This window comes from Brachyhypopomus gauderio, unplaced genomic scaffold (genome assembly GCF_052324685.1).
Source record: "Brachyhypopomus gauderio isolate BG-103 unplaced genomic scaffold, BGAUD_0.2 sc108, whole genome shotgun sequence".
Classification (NCBI taxonomy): Eukaryota; Metazoa; Chordata; class Actinopteri; order Gymnotiformes; family Hypopomidae; genus Brachyhypopomus; species Brachyhypopomus gauderio.
In genome coordinates this window covers 645,127-670,680 of record NW_027506929.1, presented here as the reverse complement: position 1 = coordinate 670,680, position 25,554 = coordinate 645,127, and the positions used below count along the sequence as shown (strand labels likewise).

At 50.0% G+C, this 25,554-nt stretch overlaps 1 protein-coding gene across 5 annotated transcripts in view; it reads left to right on the top strand.

Annotated features, from left to right (window-relative positions):
* The window catches only part of fto (FTO alpha-ketoglutarate dependent dioxygenase), a 103,377-nt gene that overhangs the window by 7,382 nt on the left and 70,441 nt on the right, over window positions 1-25,554 (top strand). For 4 of the 5 annotated variants that reach the window (XM_076993285.1, XM_076993286.1, XM_076993287.1 and 1 more), the window contains exons 2-7: window positions 15,371-15,448; window positions 15,540-16,380; window positions 18,835-19,071; window positions 20,938-21,017; window positions 21,272-21,415; window positions 23,869-23,988. In XM_076993285.1, the coding sequence (XP_076849400.1) occupies window positions 15,371-15,448; window positions 15,540-16,380; window positions 18,835-19,071; window positions 20,938-21,017; window positions 21,272-21,415; window positions 23,869-23,988 (1,500 nt within the window). Of the gene's footprint in view, window positions 1-15,370; window positions 15,449-15,539; window positions 16,381-18,834; window positions 19,072-20,937; window positions 21,018-21,271; window positions 21,430-23,868; window positions 23,989-25,554 lie in introns of all 5 variants that reach the window. The other variant, XM_076993288.1, reaches the window with a different exon arrangement.

Genomic DNA, 25,554 nt, shown 5'->3' with positions numbered 1-25,554 from the left:
CATAGAAGGCCAAAGGCCTCCATTCACTCTGGCTACAGGGGCCCCATTCACTCTGGCTACAGGGGGCCTCTTTCACAAGGGCCCGTAAATGCTAGCTGTTAATTTGTACATCATAAGTTTGTTTTTATAAATGGGGTGTAGTTGGAGTTGGTGTGAGTACCTGGCGCGTCTGTGTGGCTGTGTCGGTGTGTCGGTGTGTGGGCACTGTGGCTGTACCCCACAAAGTGGGCGTGTGGGCGCTGTTGCTGTACCCCACTGTGTGTGAGTGTGGGCACTGTGGCTTTACCCCACTGTGTGTGTGTGGGCGCTGTGGCTGTACCCCACTGTGTGTGAGTGTGGGTGCTGTGGCCGTACCCCACTGTGTGTGTGTGGGTGCTGTGGCCGTACCCCACTGTGTGTGTGTGGGCGCTGTGGCTGTACCCCACTGTGTGTGAGTGTGGGTGCTGTGGCTGTACCCCACTGTGTGTGTGGGCGCTGTGGCTGTACCCCACTGTGTGTGTGTGGGCGCTGTGGCTGTATCCCACTGTGTGTGAGTGTGGGTGCTGTGGCTGTACCCCACTGTGTGTGAGTGTGGGCACTGTGGCTGTACCCCACTGTGTGTGAGTGTGGGTGCTGTGGCTGTACCCCACTGTGTGTGTGTGGGCGCTGTGGCTGTACCCCACTGTGTATGAGTGTGGGTGCTGTGGCTGTACCCCACTGTGTGTGTGTGGGCGCTGTGGCTGTACCCCACTGTGTGTGAGTGTGGGTGCTGTGGCTAAACCCCACTGTGTGTGTGTGTGGGCGCTGTGGCTGTACCCCACTGTGTGTGTGTGTGGGCGCTGTGGCTGTACCCCACTGTGTGTGAGTGTGGGCGCTGTGGCTGTACCCCACTGTGTGTGAGTGTGGGTGCTGTGGCTAAACCCCACTGTGTGTGAGTGTGGGCACTGTGGCTGTACCCCACTGTGTGTGTGTGTGGGCGCTATGGCTGTACCCCACTGTGTGTGAGTGTGGGCGCTGTGGCTGTACCCCACTGTGTGTGAGTGTGGGCACTGTGGCTGTACCCCACTGTGTGTGTGTGTGGGCGCTATGGCTGTACCCCACTGTGTGTGAGTGTGGGCGCTGTGGCTGTACTCCACTGCTTCAGAGAGGGAGGGCTTGCCAGCTTGAGTAAAGTTGGCTGCTTGTGCCAGGAGGTAGATGAAGGCATGTGTAGACCCACCTGCCCCTGGTGCTGGGGAGACTCTGGTTCATGCCAGCTCTGTTTTATGGACTGGTTTTATGGCATCTAATGGAGTGAATAGCTTTTTGTTACTTAGGACGGAATCACCTTTTAATAGGACTAATAATATTTATGATTCTTGTAACTTTTGTTTCAGTTCAGACAACAAAGCACATATCCTTGGTAAATCAGACATGTTGGTATAGCTTTCATCACTGGACAGGTTTAGGCTCTTATGTGCAGTAATGTACCTGTGATGACCCGTCAGTCACTAAAGCTTCCCGGAACTGAATGCCTAAAGGTAAGGAAGCAGTGTTGGGGTGTTTAGTGTTAGGTGTTGAGCAGTGTTGGGGTGTTTAGTGTTAGGTGTTGAGCAGTGTTGGGGGTGTTCAGTGATAGGTGATGAGCAGTGTTGGGGTGTCCAGTGTTAACAGTATTAGGGCTATGAAGTGTTGGGGTTTTCAGTGTTAGCCGCTGTGAAGTATTAGGTCTGTTCAGTGTGGGGGGCTGTTCATTGCTGGGAGGTAGGATTTTTGGACTATATATTTTAATAAGATGCATTTGAGTTCTGCTGGAATGGAGTCTGTCTTTCTGGCAGGTTGTCATTTTTGTGTGTGTGTGTGTGTGTGTGTGTGTGTGTGTGTATGCGTGTGTGTGTGTGTGTCTTGCTGGCATTTCTTTGCCTCATGTAATTCAAGGTTGGGATCACCATGGCCACAGGTTGATGGACAGTCTGTCAGAAGCTGGCTTTGCGTAGCGGTGCAGTTTTACTTGGGAAAGGTAAACGAACGAAGGGAGGGAGAGAGGGAGGGAGAGTGTGAGTGAGAGAGTGAGAGAGTGAGTGAGTGAGGGAGAGAAGAAGGTGCACTCGAGTGGTCAGTGGTGCAGAACGGGCGCTTCACAGCACCGTCTCCTCTTCACTTAACCTTTAACACACACACACACACACACACACACACACACACACACACACTTGATTCTGGTGCTTGTCATGGTTCCTCTGTCAAATGCAGACTTCTTTAAGTGTTTACTTAAACTCTTCCTCCCCCCTCTCTCTCTCTCTCTCTCTCTGTCTGTCTTTTACTTTCTCTTCTGCTGGCCTTGAGTTTATCCACAGGCTCTGTCAACCACATGAGCACACCCTAAACACGCTCCTTTCCTGCTGCTCTCATTGTCTTTTGCAACGTCTGTCTGTCTTTCTGGACATATTTTTCTTTGGCCAATTTGAATATGATCAGCAGGGGCCACTACGAGGTCAGGCACTGTTGCTAAGGTGATGAGAATCAGCAGGTGTGTGTGTGTGTGTGTGTGTGTGTGTGTGTGTGTGTGTGTGTGTGTGTGTGTGTGTGCATGCGCGTGTGCCCTCGTATCCTATTGGGTCCTCGTCTCCTGTTGGCTGTAAGGGGAGCAATCCCAGAATGCTGTGCGGGAGAGTCGGGAGTTGTGTTAGGTGGTGAAGTGTGTGTGCTGACGTGTGGATGTGTGTGCTGGAGATATCCTCCCTCTCTGCGTCTCTGATGTATCCGCGTACTCGAGACTTATGAGCAGAGGACAGCTTTCAAAATGGCCCCGTTCTTTTCCCTGTGGGATCTCATTGGGGCCCTTTGAATCGGCTCAGTGTTTGCTTCCTGTAACGCCTTACTGTCTGCTTTTGAGCCGGGTTTTCTCCTCTCTTCCTGTGTTTTTTTTTTTAACTTCCTGCCGTGCTCTTGCCTGAAGCTCATACATGTCATAACGTGGGACCTGCCTGTGACATCAGTGTCATTATCAAGAAAATAAAACGCAAATATGTGTTGATGTGGTCTGGGTCCAGCTTAAAGAGCCAGTCTCCCAGCAGAGCAGAGCGCTGACAGGCGCCACCTTTACTTTGCTGCTATAATGGTGATGTTTTGACTGGATGTCTTTGGGAGGGAGTTTCCTGCCAAGCCTGTTAGCTGAAATCCTAGCAAAGCTCCAGCAGGCTGAGAGGTCTCCAGGTACACACCAGTGTACACGTGCTGCGTGGCCGGCCCCCTGGCGCCACTGACACGCCACTGACATGCCACGTTACTGACACGCCACGCCACTGACACGCTTCCAATTCAAAAACTTCATGTTGGGAGTCATTTCAGGTTGTCTGAACTGCTAATTTTAATGTGAGTTGTTCTGCTACTGTGATGGTTTGGTGGAGATGATGCCCAGACAAATACACACACACCTCGAACTCACATGGGCACGCACACACACACACACACACACACACACACACACACACACATGCGCGCGCGCGAGACTAGGCCCTCTATTCTACACCTCCTTTAATGGTGCTGTAGAATGTGTTGTAGACAGGGCAGTGATGTGTCACACACAGTGATATGAACACGTCTCATTATAATCCTACCATGTTGCTGTCCTGTCGTGTGCGCAAGTGTGTGTGTGTGTGTGCGTCATGAGTGTGACTCCGCAAGTGTGTGTGTGCGTCATGAGTGTGACTCGTCGTCCTGGCTGTGTGGGAACACACTGACAGTGCTGTGTACCCCCCCCCCCCCCCCCCCCCCCCATGACGGCTTGCATGGCTCTCGCTAATCTAACCCACCGATGTCGAGCACTCTTATTACACACACACACACAGACACACACACACACACACACACACGTCACATCTGTGTCGCCTTAGCTGTCCCCCACGTGTCATTCCCTCCGACAGCCGCCTTAAGCCCGTCCTCGTTCCGGAGTGTTTAAAAGTCATTCTGTCGCCTTGCCACAACAATGGGGATTAATATAGAGGCTCTTTAAACTGTGTCTTTTGCTTGTGTATGTGTGTGTGCGCATGCGTGCACATGTGTGTATGTGTATTTTGTTTTTGTCGTGTGTATATGCATGTGCAGGTGTGTGCGTGTGTGCATGTACAGTATGTGTGTGTATGTATGTTTGTGTGCATGTATGTGCGTGTATATGTTTGTGTGTGTGAATGTATGTCTGTGTGTATATATTTATATATATATATGCGTGTGTGTGTTCTCTGCCTTATCAGCTCAAGCAAGATCCTGCATCATCCTCCTCTGCCAATTACACAGCGGCTCATTAACTTCAAGGGTTTAAATGTTCCAACACTGGTATTACCACAGCGAGCTTAGTCCTTGACAGATGTAGCCACTTTAATTTGCTACTTTTTTTTGTCCTTTAATTAATTTATGTATCAACCCCTATACCCCCCCCCCCCCCCCCCCCCCCCCCATCAGGGTTGCCATGGCAGTGAGAAAGGAACATCTCTTGTTGTCAAGCTTGTGATATTTTTCAGGCGGATCAGTTCGCTAATGTATTCAGTAAAAGCAAAAGAGCAGATCATTGACTCTGTGTGTAGACTCACAGTGTCTGACACTTTAGCCTGAAGACTCTTGACTGTAGAAACAGACAGTGTTTTAAATGCCTATGATTCTGTTTGTATAAGAGGAGAACCTGGTGGTGTCGTGGAGGTGGAGCTGTAGTTACACGACTCTTCTCACACCCTGATCTTTGCAGCTGCAGTTTATGCTGTGTGTAAGCGCAGAAGTGGTGGGTGGGTCTCTCTGTGGTGTGAGGGGCTTCTGGTGTGAGGGTCTCTCTGTGGTGTGAGGGTCTCTCTGTGGTGTGATGGTCTCTCTGTGGTGTGATGGTCTCTGTGGTGTGAGGGTCTCTCTGTGGTGTGAGGGTCTCTGTGGTGTGAGGGTCTCTGTGGTGTGAGGGTCTCTCTGTGGTGTGATGGTCTCTCTGTGGTGTGAGGGGCTTCTGGTGTGAGGGTCTCTCTGTGGTGTGAGGGTCTCTCTGTGGTGTGAGGGTCTCTCTCTGGTGTGAGGGTCTCTGTGGTGTGATGGTCTCTGTGGTGTGAGGGTCTCTCTGTGGTGTGAGGGTCTCTGTGGTGTGAGGGTCTCTGTGGTGTGAGGGTCTCTCTGTGGTGTGAGGGTCTCTCTGTGGTGTGAGGGTCTCTGTGGTGTGAGGGTCTCTCTGTGGTGTGAGGGTCTCTCTGTGGTGTGAGGGTCTCTCTGTGGTGTGAGGGTCTCTGTGGTGTGAGGGTCTCTGTGGTGTGAGGGTCTCTCTGTGGTGTGAGGGTCTCTGTGGTGTGAGGGGCTTCTGGTCATGTCCGTCGGGCTGCATGGTGCTCCTGACACCTCTGCTCTTCCACATTACACTCACTTTTTCCCTTTGTTTCCTGTCTCTCTCTCTCTCACTCTCTCTCTCACACTCTCTCTCTCTCTCTCACTCTCCCTCTCTCTCTCCTCTTTCTGATTTTTTCCCCTCCTTTGCTGAACTGTCAGCATGGCAGTGACACCCTATTAAGTGGGTGTGTGTGTATGAGTGTGTGTCTGTAGTAGGGGTAAGCGTAGTAATAATGTTTGGTGATTTAATGTGAGAGTGTGTGCGCACACACAATGTGTGAGTGTGTGCAGTGTGTTAAACTACACAGGACATCACTCAGTCTGCAGGAGGCCATAACCCCTCCTGCTCCACTCCCTGCCCAGGTCGTGGTTCGACTTGACCGGGCTTGACCGCCGGACGAGGGGCATTAGCCCCAGTCAGAGTGAGTAATTATTTCTAGGCCGGTGACTATACGCAAGATGAAGAGGTTTGGAAGCAAGTGTAATGGGGGGCTGACCCCTGCTGACGCCCTCTGACCTCAACCCTCTCCCTGTACAGTACCCACAAGTCATGATTTATTCCTGACTGTGCTCACACGCGCACACGTATGTGTGGGCGTCTGTTTCAGCTGTTCGGGGGAGAGACGTTAAGGAGAATGTGGACACTAGCGCTCAGTTCGCTTCCTCATGGCCTCCCTGCTGATTGGTTGTACCGTGGCTGATAGGAACACAGCCCAACTGGACCTTGTGCTGACCACTGTTTCTTAGTGGGGACATATTTATAGGTTATATATCGTTTTTTTTATAGGTTATATGTAGGTTATTTATAGGTTATATATGGGTTATACATAGGTTATTTATAACCTATATATAAGCTATATAGGTTATTTGCTGATATTATCTAGTTATGGATATTTGTAGGTTAAAAAAGAATGTGTCCCATCTAGTAGTTTTTAAATGGGATTTCACTAGTATGATTTAAATGGGATTTCACTAGTATTCACTAGGATTTCACTAGTATAAATATGATTTTAGCCTTTTATGAAGGGCAGTTGTGTAAGTTTGAACCTTCTCATATCACAGACTTTATCAGAATATCTGTGAGTTGTACATATGGTTAATTAATATGTAGTTTTAGTGAAGGGAATATAGCAGATGTATTCTGCTTATTGCTGAATTTTTTTCTTTTAACAGCGCACACAGAAGTGCTGGTTCCTAACAGGTGTTCCACTGTAAAAGCCCAGACGTTTCCCAGGAGAGGCACCTGTTGGAGGTCATGTAAAAGAGCTGTAGGCTGTCATGTGGCAGATCAGAAGTCCAGACCAATAAATGATCTCAAAATACTGGTGCAGAGAAAAGAAGTATGATCACCCTGACTGGACTTTCCCCGACTTATTTCCCTTAGATATGCTGTTTACTACCTTTCCATAATGGTCCTCCGCTTCTCGGCCAGATGGCTACTGAACTGTCACTAGGTGGCAGCTGGACATCAGAAATTTTCTCTCTCTCTCTCTCTCTCTCTCTCTCATTGTGTCAGAAGCTCCACAGCTTTATGTTGGAGGTGCAGTGTTGTTTCTGGTAAGACGGTGTAACTCTGGTCTAACAGGACAGAGGCGTGGGTTCATCCTGGTCTCTGCTCACCGACCGGTACAGTCAGCACAGTAGAACGGCTACAGTGATTGAAACCCTTTTGAAAACAGTGCAGCGTCAATGGGTTCGCGTACCACGCCAAAAACAAAAGCCCTAACAAAAAAAAACACACACGCCATCATGTTAGTGTCACTTCTGTTTTCACTGGCTCCACATAAACGTAAGTGCTTAAGGCAGGCCACTCAATATGCCAGCAGCAATTACATTTTCAAATGGGTGGGTTTGCAAACCTCAGTGGCCTAAGGCTGTCACTGCCTACCACGCCAGCGTTCTGCACAGGCACAAAGAGGATTAAGTCATTCAATCCTCATGCTAGAGTACTCTCCTTTGTACAAGCTGACTGAGAGAGAAATAAATAAAGCAGCAAGATTACTTCCTCAACCTGTGGGGGGAAGAAAAAACGTTTTGGGGAAAAAAAAAAATTTCATCTGTCATGTCTGCTGGATTTTGCCTAATGCTGTTTAGACAAGGTGTCTTCCCAGACTCCAGTAGGAGATCACATAAACACAGAGGATTGTGGGTCCAGGTGTGGAGGGGCTGCCTGTTGGTTAGATGATGATGAGGAGTCATCATCAGAGCTCCAGCAGTCATTCTCCTGCTCCTGCCTGTTTCTCACTAAACACACACAGCGCTTCTGTGAATATCTGAACACGTGTACGGGCATCATATACAGATGGTCACGTTGGTGTTACCCGGCATCCATTAACACTGCTAGGAAACCGAACCCAAACCAGAACCTGTAAATGAGCAATGACAAATCAGTAGCTCAGTAGTATGCTGGCTAGCCAATCAGAGATTACCTGGCATACAGGCCTACAGGTGTGAACGTCAGAGCACCCTTGACTCTTTGAGATTGTTACGTGGATCTTCACAGAGGTGTAATGCAGCCATAACACCGCCCTGCTGCTCACTGAGGTCCAGCGAGCGCCCCAGACGAGCCGCTGGGCCGAGCAGACCCAGCGCACGGCGAGCAGCAGCTGTGTGGCAGGGAGCTCGCTCGCCGTGGCTCACGTCTGTCTGCATCGTCACGTGATGCCACTGCTTACAGCTCTGCAGTCATTATAATTGATGAGGTCACGTCATGACTCACGGCAGGAGAGAACAGATTGTGATGATCATTGTTAATTGCAGCTATCAACTACAGTCATAAAGTTGTTTAATGCAGCGGGAATGTTGTGGGAATGGGGCAGAGTGTAGTGGGGTATGATGAATGGGGCAGATGTACTGGGGTATGATGAATGGGGCAGGTGTGGTGGGGTATGATGAATGGGGCAGTGTAGTGGGGTATGATGAATGGGGCAGGTGTAGTGGGGTATGATGAATGGGGCAGGTGTAGTGGGGTATAATGAATGGGGCAGGTGTAGTGGGGTATGATGAATGGGGCAGAGTGTAGTGGGGTATGATGAATGGGGCAGGTGTAGTGGGGTATGATGAATGGGGCAGGTGTAGTGGGGTAGGATGAATGGGGCAGGTGTGGTGGGGTATGATGAATGGGGCAGGTGTAGTGGGATATGATGAATGGGGCAGGTGTGGTGGGGTATGATGAATGGGGTAGGTGTAGTGGGGTATGATGAATGGGGCAGGCGTGGTGGGATATGATGAATGGGGTAGGTGTAGTGGGGTATGATGAATGGGGCAGGTGTGGTGGGGTATGATGAATAGGGTAGGTGTAGTGGGGTATGATGAATGGGGCAGGTGTGGTGGGATATGATGAATGGGGCAGGTGTGGTGGGGTATGATGAATGGGGTAGGTGTAGTGGGGTATGATGAATGGGGCAGGTGTGGTGGGGTATGATGAATGGGGCAGGTGTAGTGGGGTATGATGAATGGGGCAGGTGTGGTGGGATATGATGAATGGGGCAGGTGTAGTGGGGTATGATGAATGGGGCAGGTGTAGTGGGGTATGATGAATGGGGCAGGTGTAGTGGGATATGATGAATGGGGCAGGTGTGGTGGGGTATGATGAATGGGGCAGGTGTGGTGGGGTATGATGAATGGGGCAGAGTGTAGTGGGGTATGATGAATGGGGCAGGTGTAGTGGGGTATGATGAATGGGGCAGGTGTGGTGGGGTATGATGAATGGGGCAGGTGTGGTGGGGTATGATGAATGGGGCAGGTGTAGTGGGGTATGATGAATGGGGCAGGTGTAGTGGGGTATGATGAATGGGGCAGAGTGTAGTGGGGTATGATGAATGGGGCAGGTGTAGTGGGGTATGATGAATGGGGCAGAGTGTAGTGGGGTATGATGAATGGGGCAGGTGTAGTGGGGTATGATGAATGGGGCAGGTGTAGTGGGGTATGATGAATGGGGCAGGTGTAGTGGGGTATGATGAATGGGGCAGATGTGGTGGGATATGATGAATGGGGCAGATGTACTGGGGTATGATGGAATGGGGCAGGTGTAGTGGGGTATAATGAATGGGGCAGGTGTAGTGGTATGGGCTGGAATAGGGCAGGTGTAGTGGGGTATGATGAATGGGGCAGGTGTAGTGGGGTGGGGTGGAATGGGGTAGATGTGGGGTATGATAAATTGGTCAGATGTAGTGGGGTATGATGGAATGGGGCAGGTGTGGTTGTGTGGAATGGGGTAGATGTGGGGTATGATAAATTGGTTAGGTGTAGCGGATATGATGGAATGTGGCAGAGGACCAGGTGGGTGTGTGCCTTACAACCTTTGACCTGCCCTCATCCTTTCCTCCCCTCTGTGTTGGGAGTGAAGGTGTGGGTGCAGGTGTCGGTCCTGAGAGGGGCGTGCACACGGGGTCTGGCCACAGGGCTGCCCGCCTGCCGCTCCCAGGGGCTTTTGTAAATACTTACAAAAAGTGTGTGTGTGTGTTTGGTGGGGGTGGGTGTTCTTATTCATTTTGTGTAATCCCTGAGGGTAATACATGCTCTGTTTCTATGTGTGTAGTAGCCGTAATATAGTTTTATTTAAATCTTCACTTTTTTCCCAAATCTCCACTTTTTAAATCTTTTTAAATCAGACTTTTTCTAAGCCATGCCTCTCCTCCTGCTGCATTAGGTGTGTGTGTGTGTGTGTGTGTGTGTGTGTGTGTGTGTGTGTTTGTGTGGTGTGTGTGTGTGTGTGTGTGTCTAAATGGACATCTGTGAATATTAATGGATAGGATTAGGTCTACACTATGTCTTACTGTGTGTATAGTAGATGGATGGATGGGAGTGAATATTAATAACTGTTCCTGTCTCTGCCCTGCTGTGGAGTGAAGCCAGCAGTGATGAACAATGCCCCCTCACTGCTTAACAACTATCACAGACAGCACCCTGACCCTGGAGGGATTTTTCATTACTTCAGTCTCTATACTACCTGGATGGTGCACACGTGTGTGTGTGTGTGTGTGTGTGTGTGTGTGTGCATCGTTGTGTGTCAGTCTGCTTTCGACATGCGAGTGGTGTACTTTAAAATGACAAATTTAGATCGATGCTGGTTGCAATGGTGGTGGCATGCTTACAGTGTGAGATCTACACGCTCCCACATGTAGTGTGTGTCTCTAAAAGCCTCTTAGTTTGTCCTTCAGATGGTGTGTGTGTGTGTGTGTGTGTTCTTTTAAAACTAGTGATGCTTGCTTTCCATACTGCACAAAACAGCGTAGCACCCTTCAGACGGGCCAAGGAGTAGTACCTTAGCCAGGCACGCTAATGCATCAATCAGTGAAGGGAAGCTAGCAGCCAAAAATTAGCATAATGCTATTTACATAATGCTAATCATTGAGTGTCTATTCACTGTTCAGAACGATGAAAGTCAAGAAGTAGTTTTTAAACCATGAGCTGCTTTTGGTCCACTTGTGTTCATGTATGGATTTAGGTTGGTCCAGACGCAGCATGGGCAGGGAGGGAGAGCTTGTCTGTTCGATGTGAGGTAGATGGTGAAACCATAACCCCTCTGCCTCACCGCAGAGAAGCTGTTCCGTTGATCTCCCGCCTGTTGCCTAGCGATGCTAACACATTGACTAGATTTCCATTTTAACGTGTGTGTGAGTGTGTGTGTATGCGTGAGTGTGTGTGTAATCGCACATACGCGTGGCGTTTTTGCGACCCGGCCCAATGCTGTCACCCACGAGTTTTCAGCGTGAGGACACGTTTCTCTCCTCCCTCTGTATTTGCCCAGGTGTCTGACTCATCCAACCCCTCCACCCCACACACACACACACACACACACACACACACACACACACACACACACACACACACACACACACACACACACACACACGTCTTCAAAGGAAGGGCATTCCCTTGTAACCCCCACCCCCCTCACCTCTATCCTCTGCTTTGACACCCGCGGGCCACATTTCGTGTCCGGCCGCCAAACAGGAGTGAAGGACGCGTGTGTCACCACGCTGAGGCGCTCCAGGATCACTCGGGGACGTGTGTGCCAGAACCGCCGCTTGGCCCGCTCGGTTCTGGATGATTTGAGAGGTGTACACACAAGCTCCAACAGTCCAAACACTGTGCTCTGCAATTGACATCCACCCACCCAGCACCTCCAACACCTCCAACACCATGTGTCTCCTCTGACTTGCTCTGAAGGTGTTTGTAGAGTACCTAACGCTAGCCGGAAGATGTGTTAAAGGTGAAAGTTTGAAAACTAGCGTTTTCGTTTAATCAAAGGCACGGTAGTTGTGTGCAGAGGTCCAAGGTCAGTTCATTCAGTGATTTATGTGATGACTTGTCTTGAATGTGTGAAGTATGTTAGTGTATGTTTGTGTGTGTGTGCACACATGTGTATGTGTGTGTGTGTTGGTGTGTGCGATGCATCAGGGCCCATCTGTGCAGTGAAGTTGGTCTGTCTCCTGTTTTCGCTGGAATTTGTGAGTAGCTTGATGTATTTGACATGTGCGTGACAGGCCGCTTCTCTTCAAGATCAGCACAAGAACTCCGCTATCTGGACCAGCTGTGTGCATACGTGTGTGTTTGTGTGTGTGTGTGGGTGGATGTGTATATGTGTGTGTGTGTGTGTGTTGCCTTTACATCAGAGCAACCAAGCATTTGTCATCAGCACTGGGTAGTGAAACTTGCTCACACACACACACACACACACACACACACACACACACACACACACACACACACACACACACGCACATGCACACGCATACTGGCCCTTGTTTATACCCTTGGTTTCTGTCATAAGATGAAATTTGACACCAGCAATGAGTCTGTGTCAGTCTGTCAGTTTATCTTTCTTTCTTCTTACTGCATACATCCTCTTCCTTCCTCCCTCTCTCTCTCTCTCTCTCTCTCTCTCTTTCATACACACACTCAAACACGTTTTTTTCTCTCGCTCAGTCTCACTCTCTGGCCCTGTAAGCAGGGCCTGCCCATGAATAGTGTATGCTATTTTGTTTTGTAGATCTGGTGTCTGACAGTCTGCATCACTTCTGTCTTTCTTTATCTTGCTCTAAATGGAAGAACTACAGCCATGAATTCCCATCTGCTTCCGCACATAAAGTCACTCCAAAGCTGGAGTGGTTTCACGCTGCACTCCTACTCCTAGCATAACTCGGCCCAACACCGGCCAAATATCACTTCTCATTTAAGGAATCAAAGTCCCTTCCCCCAAGCCCTGTACACACACATATAACATGTACGAGTTATACACACACACACACGATTTTAGTGCATGTCTGTTGCTGTTATTATCAGGACATTATATTTTACCTTAAAAGTCAAGCCCCATTTGGGCTGGTGTGCACTCACTCGCCTATGTAAGTATCTTTTGAAAGCCCTGACATGATTAGCTCTGTTGAAATGCAACCTCAGTCCTTAGTAAAGATGCAGGAATATATATGAGTCTCCTTTTTCCTTAAACATCACATCCACGTGTGTTTAATTGTCATGAAATTGCTATTCTCACTGCACCAGATCGTGGGGCGGTGAGGGGGGGGGTGCAGCAGAAGGAGGGTCACTCAACCACCACCCCCCCACCCCCCCACCCGCCTGCTGTGCACCTGCGGGGGTGAACAGAGGCCGTATGCGTGAAGAGGGCCCAGGCGCAGGAATTTATTTGGCTATCACAGTCTTTACGCTGCTAGATTTACGGGTCAGATTGGAATGCGGGCGTGGTTAAAAAGAAAGAAAAAAAAGTCCTTGGATGTGGCTGCAGAGCGAGCCAAGGAGGCGTGGCACGAGAGGCGTGGCACGAGGGGCGTGGCATGAGGGGCGTGGCACGAGGGACGTGGCTGGGTGGAGAACCCTCACGCTGCCTGCAGCGACGTAAAGAAAACTCTCCCCAAACCCTCCACCCCTCGCAAAAAAAGGTGGGCAGCGGTGGTGCAAGGGATTCTGGGAATGTCGCTCAGAGCCTGACTGTTGCTCCCCAGACTTCCAAGCTAAATGTGTGATTGTGGAGGTGAGGGAGTGGAGGTGGTGGTATGGCCTTGTAATCCTGTCACGCATTGCACACCGAGTACAGTAAACACACCTGGAACTGAACTCTTACTAAGGAAGAGTTTTTAAGAGCTTATCACATCAGGCTTATCACAGCTGTAATACTTTAGTCTAAATGCTATAATGATGCCTCATCATCAAGAGTGTAACACTGACCCAGATTAACATCTCCAGCTGTCCTCTGTCACAGCTAATTAATGTATTCGTTAATGTATGTGCTGGCACAGAGCAACTTTACAAATGTATGGGTCCACATCTCTCATTAACTTGCCAGAGGTGACAATAGCAAGGAGAAACTCCCTGCGTGGAATGAAGGAAGAAACCTTGGGAGGATCCAGACTCCAGACCCAGACTCCAGACTCCAGACTCCAGACTCCAGACCCAGACTCCAGACCCAGACTCCAGACCCAGACTCCAGACCCAGACTTCAGACCCAGACTTCAGACCCAGACTTCAGACCCAGACTTGAGAGGGAACCCATCCTGCTTGGATGGCTGAAGTCTTCACCCAGGCCATTTCTAACATTTGAAGCTATTAACCGACCTTAATTTAACATCCCAGTGCAATCACTGTAGCTTATGTCCATGTGTGCCTTAGATGTGCATTATTGTTATGCATGCTTGTGAACGCCTGTGTGAAATGTAATTGTGTAACCCTGCTGTGTGTCTGAAGTGTAGTGGTGGTGGTGTAACCCTGCTGTGTGTCTGTAGTGTAGTGGTGGTGGTGTAACCCTGCTGTGTGTCTGAAGTGTAGTGGTTGTGGTCTAACCCTGCTGTATATCTGAAGTGTAGTGGCGGTGGCATAACCCTGTCTAGTGCTTGTGGTGTAACCCTGCTGTGTCTGAAGTGTAGTGCCTGTGGTGTAACCCTGCTGTGTGTCTGAAGTGTAGTGGCTGTGGTGTAACCCTGCTGTTTGTCTGCTGTCTAGTGCTTGTGGTGTAACCCTACTGTGTGTCTGCTGTCTAGTGCTTGTGGTGTAACCCTGCTGTGTGTCTGTAGTGGAGTGGTGGTGGTGTAACCCTGCTGTGTGTCTGTAGTGGAGTGGTGTAACCCTGCTGTGTGTCTGAAGTGTAGTGGCAGTGGTGTAACCCTGCTGTGTGTCTGAAGTGTAGTGGTGGTGGTGTAACCCTGCTGTGTGTCTGTAGTGTAGTGGTGGTGGTGTAACCCTGCTGTGTGTCTGTAGTGGAGTGGTGGTGGTGTAACCCTGCTGTGTGTCTGTAGTGTAGTGGTGGTGGTATAACCCTGCTGTGTGTCTGTAGTGGAGTGGTGGTGGTGTAACCCTGCTGTGTGTCTGAAGTGTAGTGGTGGTGGTGTAACCCTGCTGTGTGTCTGTAGTGGAGTGGTGGTGGTGTAACCCTGCTGTGTGTCTGTAGTGGAGTGGCGGTGGTGTAACCCTGCTGTTTGTCTGTAGTGTAGAGGTGGTGGTGTAACCCTGCTGTGTGTCTGTAGTGGAGTGGTGGTGGTGTAACCCTGCTGTGTGTCTGTAGTGGAGTGGTGGTGGTGTAACCCTGCTGTGTGTCTGTAGTGGAGTGGTGGTGGTGTAACCCTGCTGTGTGTCTGTAGTGGAGTGGTGGTGGTGTAACCCTGCTGTGTGTCTGTAGTGGAGTGGTGGTGGTGTAACCCTGCTGTGTGTCTGAAGTGGAGTGGTGGTGGTGTAACCCTGCTGTGTGTCTGTAGTGGAGTGGTGGTGGTGTAACCCTGCTGTGTGTCTGTAGTGGAGTGGTGGTGGTGTAACCCTGCTGTGTGTCTGTAGTGGAGTGGTGGTGGTGTAACCCTGCTGTGTGTCTGTAGTGGAGTGGTGGTGGTGTAACCCTGCTGTGTGTCTGTAGTGGAGTGGTGGTGGTGTAACCCTGCTGTGTGTCTGTAGTGGAGTGGTGGTGGTGTAACCCTGCTGTGTGTCTGTAGTGAAGTGGTGGTGGTGTAACCCTGCTGTGTGTCTGTAGTGGAGTGGTGGTGGTGTAACCCTGCTGTGTGTCTGTAGTGGAGTGGTGGTGGTGTAACCCTGCTGTGTGTCTGCTGTGCAGAGGCGCAGGCTCTTACAAGAGCTGGGTGAGCAGCGTATTCCCTTCCTGTCACCGTCGGACGCCGGCTTCCAGCAGCTCGTGAGTCCTCTGCCATCCCCACACACTTACTGTCCCATTAAACAAATGAGTGTGTTCTTCAAAGCGCTGGACGTGTGTATTTGTCCTGCAGTGGGAGTCGAGCTACTCGGGGCTGGCATTGCGGAAGGCAGGCGCCCTGCCTGGAGACCTGCATGAGCGTGTGCAGACCGCCCTGAGCACGCTGCTCCGCCGCGGTTGTCTGCTACGGGACCTGGTTCGTGTGCGGGACCGTGACGTCTTCACGGCCGTGTCCCGTGCCCTGGTGGGCCAGCCGGGCTGCACGTACCGCTACTTGGACACACGTCTCTTCGCCATCCCATGGCACTGCAGTGATGGCGACGAGAGCCGTCTGCCCGTGACCCCCACCTCAACCCCACCCTCGCCACTGGCGTCTGAGGGCGAGCTGTGCTGTGACACTGACCTGCGGACCGCCTTCAAGGCCTTGTGGGAGCTCAACCGGTTCTTCTGTGTTGACATCCAGCAGTACAACAACGTACGGCGGGGAAGTGGGACCTCCGGAAAGGGGCCGGACCACAGAGGCGGGCCGAGGCCTGCCGGGGAGGCGGGGCCTGCCGGGGAAGCGGGGAGGGGTGGAGCCGAGGATCGGGTACATGAAGATGAGCGTGAAGCGGAGAAGGAGGATATGGAGAAGGGGGCGGAGAAAGAGGAGGTGGAGGAGGGTGGAGATTCGAATGGTGGTCAGGGCTGCTCGCGTTCCTTGGACCCTCCCAGGGATACAGCTGTTGGACCCATTCGCTTCAACATCACTCTCATTAACTATATGGACCCTCGAGGCATGACCCAGCTGAAGGAGGAGCCCTACTACGGCATGGGCAAGATGGCTGTGGGGTGGCACCATGACGAGAACCTCGTGCCACTCTCGCCGTTGGCCGTCTACAGCTACAGCTGTCCGGGAGAGACCAGGACTGAAGGTGAGTTAGGAAACAAGCTATAAGCAGCATCATATCTGTGTCACGGCATAGCTAATGTACATTTACAACAGTGTCTTGCAAACTTGTGACAGTGTATATTCTATTATTCCTAATAAGTTTAATCACTATTATCTGCTTGTGGCCACGGGGTAAGAAACGCATTCATGTTCCCTGGATGGTCTGAATGACCTGATGTGGTTTAGTATGGTTACGTATCAGAGAACTCCAGCTCTTTGGTCCTAAACCAAGTTCATAGTTTTCCTATGACCCTGAGAGCAGAGAAACAGTAACAGACTGGAGAAGAGAACCAGTAACATGCTGGAGAAGAAATCATGTAACAGACTGGAGAAGACATCAAGTAACAGACTGGAGAAGAGAACCGGTAACAGACTGGAGAAGAGAACCAGTAACAGACTGGAGAAGAGAACCAGTAACAGACTGGAGAAGACATCAAGTAACAGACTGGAGAAGAGAACCAGTAACAGACTGGAGAAGACATCAAGTAACAGACTGGAGAAGAGAACCGGTAACAGACTGGAGAAGAGAGCCAGTAACAGACTGGAGAAGACATCAAGTAACAGACTGGAGAAGAGAACCAGTAACAGACTGGAGAAGAGAACCAGTAACAGACTGGAGAAGACATCAAGTAACAGACTGGAGAAGAGAACCAGTAACAGACTGGAGAAGACATCAAGTAACAGACTGGAGAAGAGAACCGGTAACAGACTGGAGAAGAGAGCCAGTAACAGACTGGAGAAGAGAACCAGTAACATGCTAGAGAAGAAATCAAGCAACAGACTGGAGAAGACATCATCAAGTAACAGACTGGAGAAGAGAACCGGTAACAGACTGGAGAAGAGAGCCAGTAACAGACTGGAGAAGAGAACCAGTAACATGCTAGAGAAGAAATCAAGCAACAGACTGGAGAAGACATCAAGTAACAGACTGGAGAAGAGAACCGGTAACAGACTGGAGAAGGGAACCAGTAACAGACTGGAGAAGATATCAAGTAACAGACTGGAGAAGAGAACCGGTAACAGACTGGAGAAGAGAACCAGTAACAGACTGGAGAAGAGAACCAGTAACATGCTGGAGAAAAGAACCAGTAACAGACTGGAGAAGACATCAAATAACAGACTGGAGAAGAGAACCGGTAACACACTGGAGAAGAGAACCAGTAACAGACTGGAGAAGAGAACTGGTAACAGACTGAAGAAGAGAACCAGTAACAGACTGGGGAAGAGAACCGGTAACAGACTGGGGAAGAGAACCAGTAACATGCTGGAGAAGAGAACCAGTAACAGCTGCATGTCCTGATGCCTCTCCTCTTCTCCCACATATATTCGCATGTGGAGTTTTTACAGTCATTATTTATTTAGCAGTAATCGAAAGAAACAGACTCCCTGTGTGTGTTTGTGTGTGTTTGTTCATGTACGTGTGTGTGTGTGTGTGTGTGTGTGTTTGTTTATTCGTTTGTGTTTTGGCCGGACACAGCAGAGCGTGTTACTGTAAAGAGGGACCTGCTTCAAACACATTGCCAGGCCCTAGTGTGCTGTATTTGATTATGGGCCGGATCGAACCTTCTGCCACCAGGAGCACGGCCCACTTTGGCGTCTCTACGGTAATGCTGACCATGCCTGGCTGACCATGGAGTGATCTGGTGTAGAGTTGCGACATCCGCACAACACCCCCCACCTGCTTTTTTAAATCTAACATTTTTTTACACAGCTCAGCAACCTTCCAGTGTGGAGGTGAGCTTTCCCAGGAGCAGCACACCTCTGCCCGTTCATCTGCAGTCTCTTGTTCCCTCTCCCATCACTCCCTGCTCCCCCACACTCCCCCCCCCCCCCGTCGTCCGAGCCCTTTATAAAGCAGTTCCTTTAAACCGCATCGCTCCGCGCTGACTGGCGTGGCCATCCGGGTGTGTTCCTGTTGAATCCTCAGCAGTTGCTGGTGTGTTCTGCACTGCCAGCCCTTTGAGAGCTGTGTCAGGGAACTCTGGGCTGAAATTAAGTTACTATTTATCCGTGCTGAGCAAGAGAAAGGCTTACGATAGGCACGGCCCTTCCAGAGTAGTTTAGTATTGATTTCACTGAAGTATGGCCGCTCTGGACTCCATTTTCTTCTTAGGTTATTGCTCTCTCTCTCTTTCTTTCTTTTTCTCTCTTGCTCTTTCTTTCTTTTTCTTTTTTTTTTTACAAGGCTGTGGCAAAAAAAAAAAAGGACATTTTTTTATCTGGCAGTGCTGCGATGTATCAGGGAGTGCGGTGTACGGGTGCTGACCCAAGAGTGCGTCCCCTCTGCCCATATAATTACATTCATTAGACTGGAAAAAAGTCCAACACTCCCTCCAGCTCAGCACTCCTGCTAAAATTGTAAGAGTTTGTAATGCCATTAAGTCTTGACGGCCGGCGGTGGGGTGTGTGGGGTTGGTGGGGGGGTTTGTGTCGACAGCGTTGACGACGACGGCGGAGGAGAGAGGAGGTCGGACTCCAAATGAAGGCAAAAAGGGGGAAGAAGAGGCAGGGAGGAGGTGTGAAGAGGAGCGGGATGCCAGTAAGGAGGGCACGAGTAAAGAGGAGGGAGAGAAGGAGAAGACCTGCTGGCGTGTGGGCCTCAAGGTGGCCTGGGATATCCACACTCCAGGCCTTGCTCTGCCCCTACAGTCAGGAGACTGTTATTACATGACAGGTAAACACACATACACACACAGTCTCTGGGCTTGGTCCCATGTTTGTGTCCATTGTGGTCCGCTGTTGTATCACTTCCGTATACGTCTGTGTATGGAGTGTGTCCTCCTGTGTCTCCCCCGTAGCAGTGAGGTTTCAGCCAGGTGAAGAACAGGAAATGGGCTTTTTAATGAGTGACTTTGACCTTGATCTGGACTGAGAAAGAGAGGGAATGTGAGAGAGAAAAAGAAAAAGAGAGGGATATAGAAGGTGAGGGAGAGAGAAAGAGAGGGGGAGAGAGAAAAGGAGAGAGGAGAGCGAGAGAATGAGAATAGTCCTTGTTGCCAATGGCTGCACCAGATGCCCTTGCTTTGAAGTCATGTCATAGATGCACACACACACACACACACACACACACACACACACACACACACACACACACACACACACACACACACACATACATTCACCCATGCAAGCCCAGTCTCTCATGTTCACACACCCGCACATCCTTGATATCCTACAGAGGGTGTCTGACGACCTCAGTAAGGACACTTTTTATGTTAGTCGTTTGCTGTGTAAGAGCATGACTAATGTTTTTTTCCTTCTGCCATACACACTTCCCACCTCCACACACACCCCACACACACATTTTATTACCTCTCCGTAGACATGTTCATCTTCTTTGGTGTGTGTCAGCGGGGCTTCTTTCTTCTACAAGTAAAGATCAGTTTAACAGTCCTCTCTGTCTCTCTCTTCTGGACAGAGCCGCCTGAACGGACATGATTTATGATTTATGGGCCTCTTACCATGTTCAGTCCAGTGTGTTAAACTGAGCAGAGCTAAACTACTAGAGAGATGGGTAATTAGTTGCAGTCCAATCTCCTTCCTGGACCTGTCTGCACCAAGGGTCTGGCCACACTCTGATCTCAGGGACCCAGTCATTTCTGAACCTGAACACTGAAATCCGTTCCATATTGGAAGTGATGTGACCCTGCCCTGGGTGGGTCTCTCAAATAACCCTCCCTTCTCCCCTCTAGGGTGTTTCTGGATCTCAGCTTTGTGGCAATAGCAAGAAAGACCAAACACAGCCCTGTGCTTTGCCCCTGGTTTCCTTAAACATGATTTCATCCCGGCCCTGCTAATGCCTGAGTTGCTGAGTGCAAATTGGATCAGTGTATTGGAGGTGAATGGGATTGGGGCGGGGAGGGGGGGGGTGGGGGGTGTCGCTTAAGGGAAGAACAGTCCTAGCGCCCTTATGGCCCGCTTCAGCCCGGTAATAAGATTTCCAGTTCAGAAATGCCTCAGGGAGAGGGCAGACGCTTGGACCCGTAGATTTAAAAGCCTGCTTCCTGACGCGGACGGCCGCAGACCCTGATGACAAGGGAATAATGATGGATATTTATGAAAGGAATTTGTTTCGCCTGCCGATTCATGGGCAGGGCTGTGTGAGGGCCTGGCTCTAGCCCACGCTGCGGATTATAAAACACTCTGTAAAAGGAGCTCATACCGCCAGAGGACAGACAGCGAGGAAAGGTGCCCGGGACGCGGGTTTGGTCCCGGTATTTGGACCCGGTATTTGGTCCTAAGGTTTGGTCCTGGGGTTTAGTTCTGAGGATTGGTCCCAGAGTTTGATCCCGGGGTTTGATCCCCGTAACCGACAAGGTTGGAGTTGGCATGTTCATTGGGTTTCAGGGCCCTGTCTGTTTCTCGCGAAGGTATATTAAGTAATAAGTACATTAATTTATTTAACATGATGGTGTCAGAAAAGAACATAGGCCCTATGATTCAAGTGTTTAATGCATTTTAATGTTGAAATAGAGGAAGTAGAGAAGTAATGTTGTGTGTGTGTGTGCGCTTGTGTGTGTGTGGATGTGTGTGTGTGTAGATGATCTAAACAGGACACACCAGCATTGTGTGTTGGCAGGGGAGACAGCCCGATTCAGCTCCACACACAGAGTGGCACAGGTGAGATATCTCCACATTCCCATCCATGCATTCCTGTCTCAGCATTCCCGTCCCTATGTCCACGGCTCTACATGTCCACGGCTCTACATGCCTGTCCTCTTTCACCTGTTCTGGGCCTTGTGCTACTGTCTTCACCTCTTCTGCCTGTCCACTTTTTCTGATAATCTGCAATATCAATCTGTAGCAATTTGATTCAGATGATTGCAGATTTGTGTGTGTGTGTGTGTGTGTGTGTGTGTGTGAATCTGGTGTAGTGCTCCACAGGTACGTTGGAGTACATTCAGCAACGCAGCGCCGAGGCTCTGGAGAACTTGCACACAGACCCAGAGAGTGGAGGCAAGATTCTGGCGTCCCTCCTCCCCTCCACCCTACAGCACACAGAGGACATCCACAATGAGGTGGGTGTGTCCAGGTGTGTCTGGCTGTGTCTGTGCCTTTTAATATCAGTGTATCAGCCTTTCATATCTTCAAAACTCCAGGCCTTTACGATCCTCTGTGTTAACACTCCATCCCCGAGTCTCTGCCCCACTGGTGTTCGTAGCCGTGTTTTATGGGCGATATTACAGTCTCGGACATCCCGTTTGTCTTTATGTGAAAGACTGGTGTATTTGAACTGTTCGTCTTCTGCCACTGCATCGTGTGCATCCTTCACCGTGTTTACTCTGTGATGTTAATATGGGCTGTGAACAAGCTTAACTGAGCTGTGATGAACACGATACCTCAGTCACTCCTGTGCATGCGGTTCACATGTTGATGGATCTATCTTTCCATGTGTCCCTGGCAGGTGACATGTCCTAACTCCATCTCCCCTGGGTTACCATTCTACCCCTTCTTACACCACCTTCACCAGGCCAAACCGGCCACATGTGCCCCTCTGCCCAGCAGGGGGAGCCCCTCCTGAATGTGAATACCCTACTTCCTGTTCTGTTGGGCCTGTTTGTTTCCTGCATGAGCAGATAGATGATGTAGGGAAAGATGTTGGGTCCTGTGGGTTGTTTTATTATGGAGGCCGAGTTTTGCATGTTGGGGCCGAGCGGTCCTGCTCGATGTGTTTGACCTCGCCGAGACCAGTAACACAAAGATCCACGCGGCACCTCCCGGGTGTTTCTGTGAAGACTGTTGGGTAAACATGAGCTGTACTGCAGTTGCAGTGATGATGATGATGATGACGACAGTGACTGTTGTAGTCTCACTCTTGCACTCCCACACCACATACATACATACAGGAAATGGTAGTATTGGATGTTAGCATTGTAGACAGAGAGTGAGAGTGAGAGTGAGAGTGAGAGAGAGAGAGACAGAGAGAGACAGAGAGAGAGAGAGAGAGAGAGAGAGAGAGAGAGAGAGAGAGAGAGAGAGAGAGAGAGAGAGAGAGAGAGAGAGAGAGAGAGAGAGAGAGAGAGAGAGAGAGAGAGAGAGAGAGAGAGCACCACCATCCACCACTGGGCATGCAGACACACAGTCATTCACATACTCAGATATAAATGAGTGTTGACGTTGGAGATGGATCAGTGAGTGAATCACTTTAGCTCCACGTGGCGTGTAGTGAAGTGCATGAAGGTCTACTGTCTGGAAACGGCAACGTGACAGTTCAGCTGAATACCATGTTGCCAGGTCTTTGTTCCTGGGTTTAAACTCTGTGACAGACAAACTACTCCATGTGTGTTAACATACAATACCACTGACAGAAGTGTTCCTGCGCGTGTTTATGTGTGTGTGTGTGTGTGTGTTCTGAGGTTTATTTGCTTTGTTGAGTGTTGGTGGGAGGGCAGGTTCGAGTCACATTTACATTTCAGGAGGTATGTATGAGGCACACACACACACACACACACACACACACACACACACACACACACACCTAAGCATCCTTAGGAGGATTAAAACATCACTTCAAACAAGTGAAAACGGTGGGAGACTCCCAATGGGAAGGTGAGGAGGATCCATAGATCCCTAAAGGGAGACGCGAAGGAAAACGAGGGCAGAGAGAGAGAGGAGGAGGAGAGAGCAAGAGAGAGAGAGAGAGGGAGGAGGAGAGAGAGATGTGAGGTGTGTGTGCACGTGTGTGATAAACTGTTACGTGTCTCTCATGGGTGACACAAAGCAGAAAACCAAAACAGAAACAAAAACAATGAAAACAACAAGACATGCAGATGTCCCAGCTTTCTGTCAGGACCAGACCAGCAAGAGCACCAGCATCAAAGTAAACTACCTGAGGGAGTGTGTGTGTGTGTGTGTGTGTGTGTGTGTGTGTGTGTGTGTGTGTGTGTGTGTGTGTGTGTGTGTGTGTGTGTGTGTGTGTGTGTGTGTGTGTGTGTGTGTGTGTGTGTGTGAGAGAGTACACGTATATGTACTGCTGTCCTAATGGACACAATAATAGTAATGCTGAAAAAAAATTGTCGTCAGTCAAGTTTACAGAAGCACAAAGAAAATCGGTCCTTAGGTTAATGTCAATTTTAGGATAAAGGTAGCAGGTCAAATGTCAAAACCATGATACCACAATCAGTGTTTATGCCATGTTCATTTTACCACCCAAACAATAGCCAATCATCATGATTGTGTAGTTAGAAAGTGACCAGCACTAAACTGGCTACAAGTGCACATGTGGGTCAATGATATGAACCCTGTGGTGGTAAAAAGCTCCTAGTAGAATCGCAAGCGTAAAGTTGGTGTAAAGGGATTGGTTAATATTTTGGTTCACTCTCTCATCTACTAATGTGGATTACACCCCTATATTTGATGAGACACCTGTGTGTTTTCGTGATTGTGAGGTGAACATATTGAGTCAAGCAACACCACCCACAGGTTTGCATCCACCCTTGTACATGCACATGAGTTTATTCTTTGCTCTTAGGTGGAGTTCGAATGGCTGCGTCAGTACTGGTTTCAGGGGCGCCGCTACGCCCGTTTCTGCAGCTGGTGGAGCAAGCCCATGGAACGTCTGGAGACAGCCTGGAGGGATATGGAACAGATGGTAAGGACACGGTGCATGGCTAGATCCCACAACACGCAGCAGTGCGTGGCTAGATCCCACAACACACCACAGTGCGTGGCTAGATCGCACAACACACCGCAGTGCGTGGCTAGATCCCATAACACACCGCAGTGCGTGGCTAGATCCCATAACACGCCGCAGTGCGTGGCTAGATACCTAGATACCATAACACGCCGCAGTGCGTGGCTAGATACCATAACACGCCGCAGTGTGTGGCTAGATCCTCACAACACACCGCAGTGCGTGGCTAGATCCCACAACACTCCGCAGTGCCTGGCTAGATCTCACAACACGCCGCAGTGCGTGGCTAGATCACACAACACGCTGCAGTGCGTGGCTAGATCCCACAGCAGGTCGCAGTGCGTGGCTAGATCCCACAGCACGCCGCAGTGTGTGGCTAGATCTCACAACACGCCACAGTGCGTGGCTAGATCTCACAACACGCCGCAGTGCGTGGCTAGATCTCACAACACGCCGCAGTGCGTAGCTAGATCCTATAACACGCCGCAGTGCGTGACTAGATCCTATAACACGCTGCAGTGCATGGGTAGATCCTCACAACACGCTGCAGTGCATGTCTAGATCCCACAGCACGCCGCAGTGCGTGACTAGATCCCACAACACGGCGCAGTGCGTGACTAGATCTCACAACACGCCGCAGTGCGTGGCTAGATCACACAACATGCCGCAGTTTGTGGCTAGATCTCACAACGCCGCAGTGCGTGGCTAGATCCCACAACACGCCGCAGTGCGTGGCTAGATCCCACAACACGCCGCAGTGCGTGGCTAGATCCCACAACACGCCGCAGTGTGTGGCTAGATCCCACAACACGCCGCAGTGTGTAGCTAGATCCCACAACACGACACAGTGCGTGGCTAGATCCCACAGCATGCCGCAGTGCGTGGCTAGATCCCACAACACGGCGCAGTGCGTGGCTAGATCCCACAACATGTCACAATGATGACCAATGGCATACACCACCATATGACAATACATTCAGATTGTCAACCTTGGCCCTATGTTTAATGGAAATTTCTCAGATAAGATGCTACATGTGTTTTGGTGTTGCCCAATATTATTGGGAAGAAGAGTTTTGAACATTGCTCTTGTGTACAGAACGTTGAGGGCTGACTGACTGGGAAACCTCAGTCTCGCAATGTCACAATTCCAAGTGCACTGCTTGGGTAAAATGCGGCGACATGATTAAGTACAGATGAATCGGTTTACTGCAAGTTCAAGTCAGGGTTACATCCAACTGAGCTGAAATACCCTGAATACCATCAGTGCAGACGATGGATCCAGATCGTTCACTGTTCAGTTCCTGCCGGTCTGAACCACTGGCCATGTGCTCTGAAGAACACACCACTCTTTATGGCGTTATACTCAACTGGCCTCAGATCTGATGCTTCATCACAGACAGGAATGGCTTTACGCTCACGGTGTTCAGAAGTGGAGAGGGAGGCATAAGTACCTCACTGTAACTAACACTGCAGCTGACACTGTGGTGTTAACGTGCTTTCAGAAACGTGGCCTTTTCAGCAAGA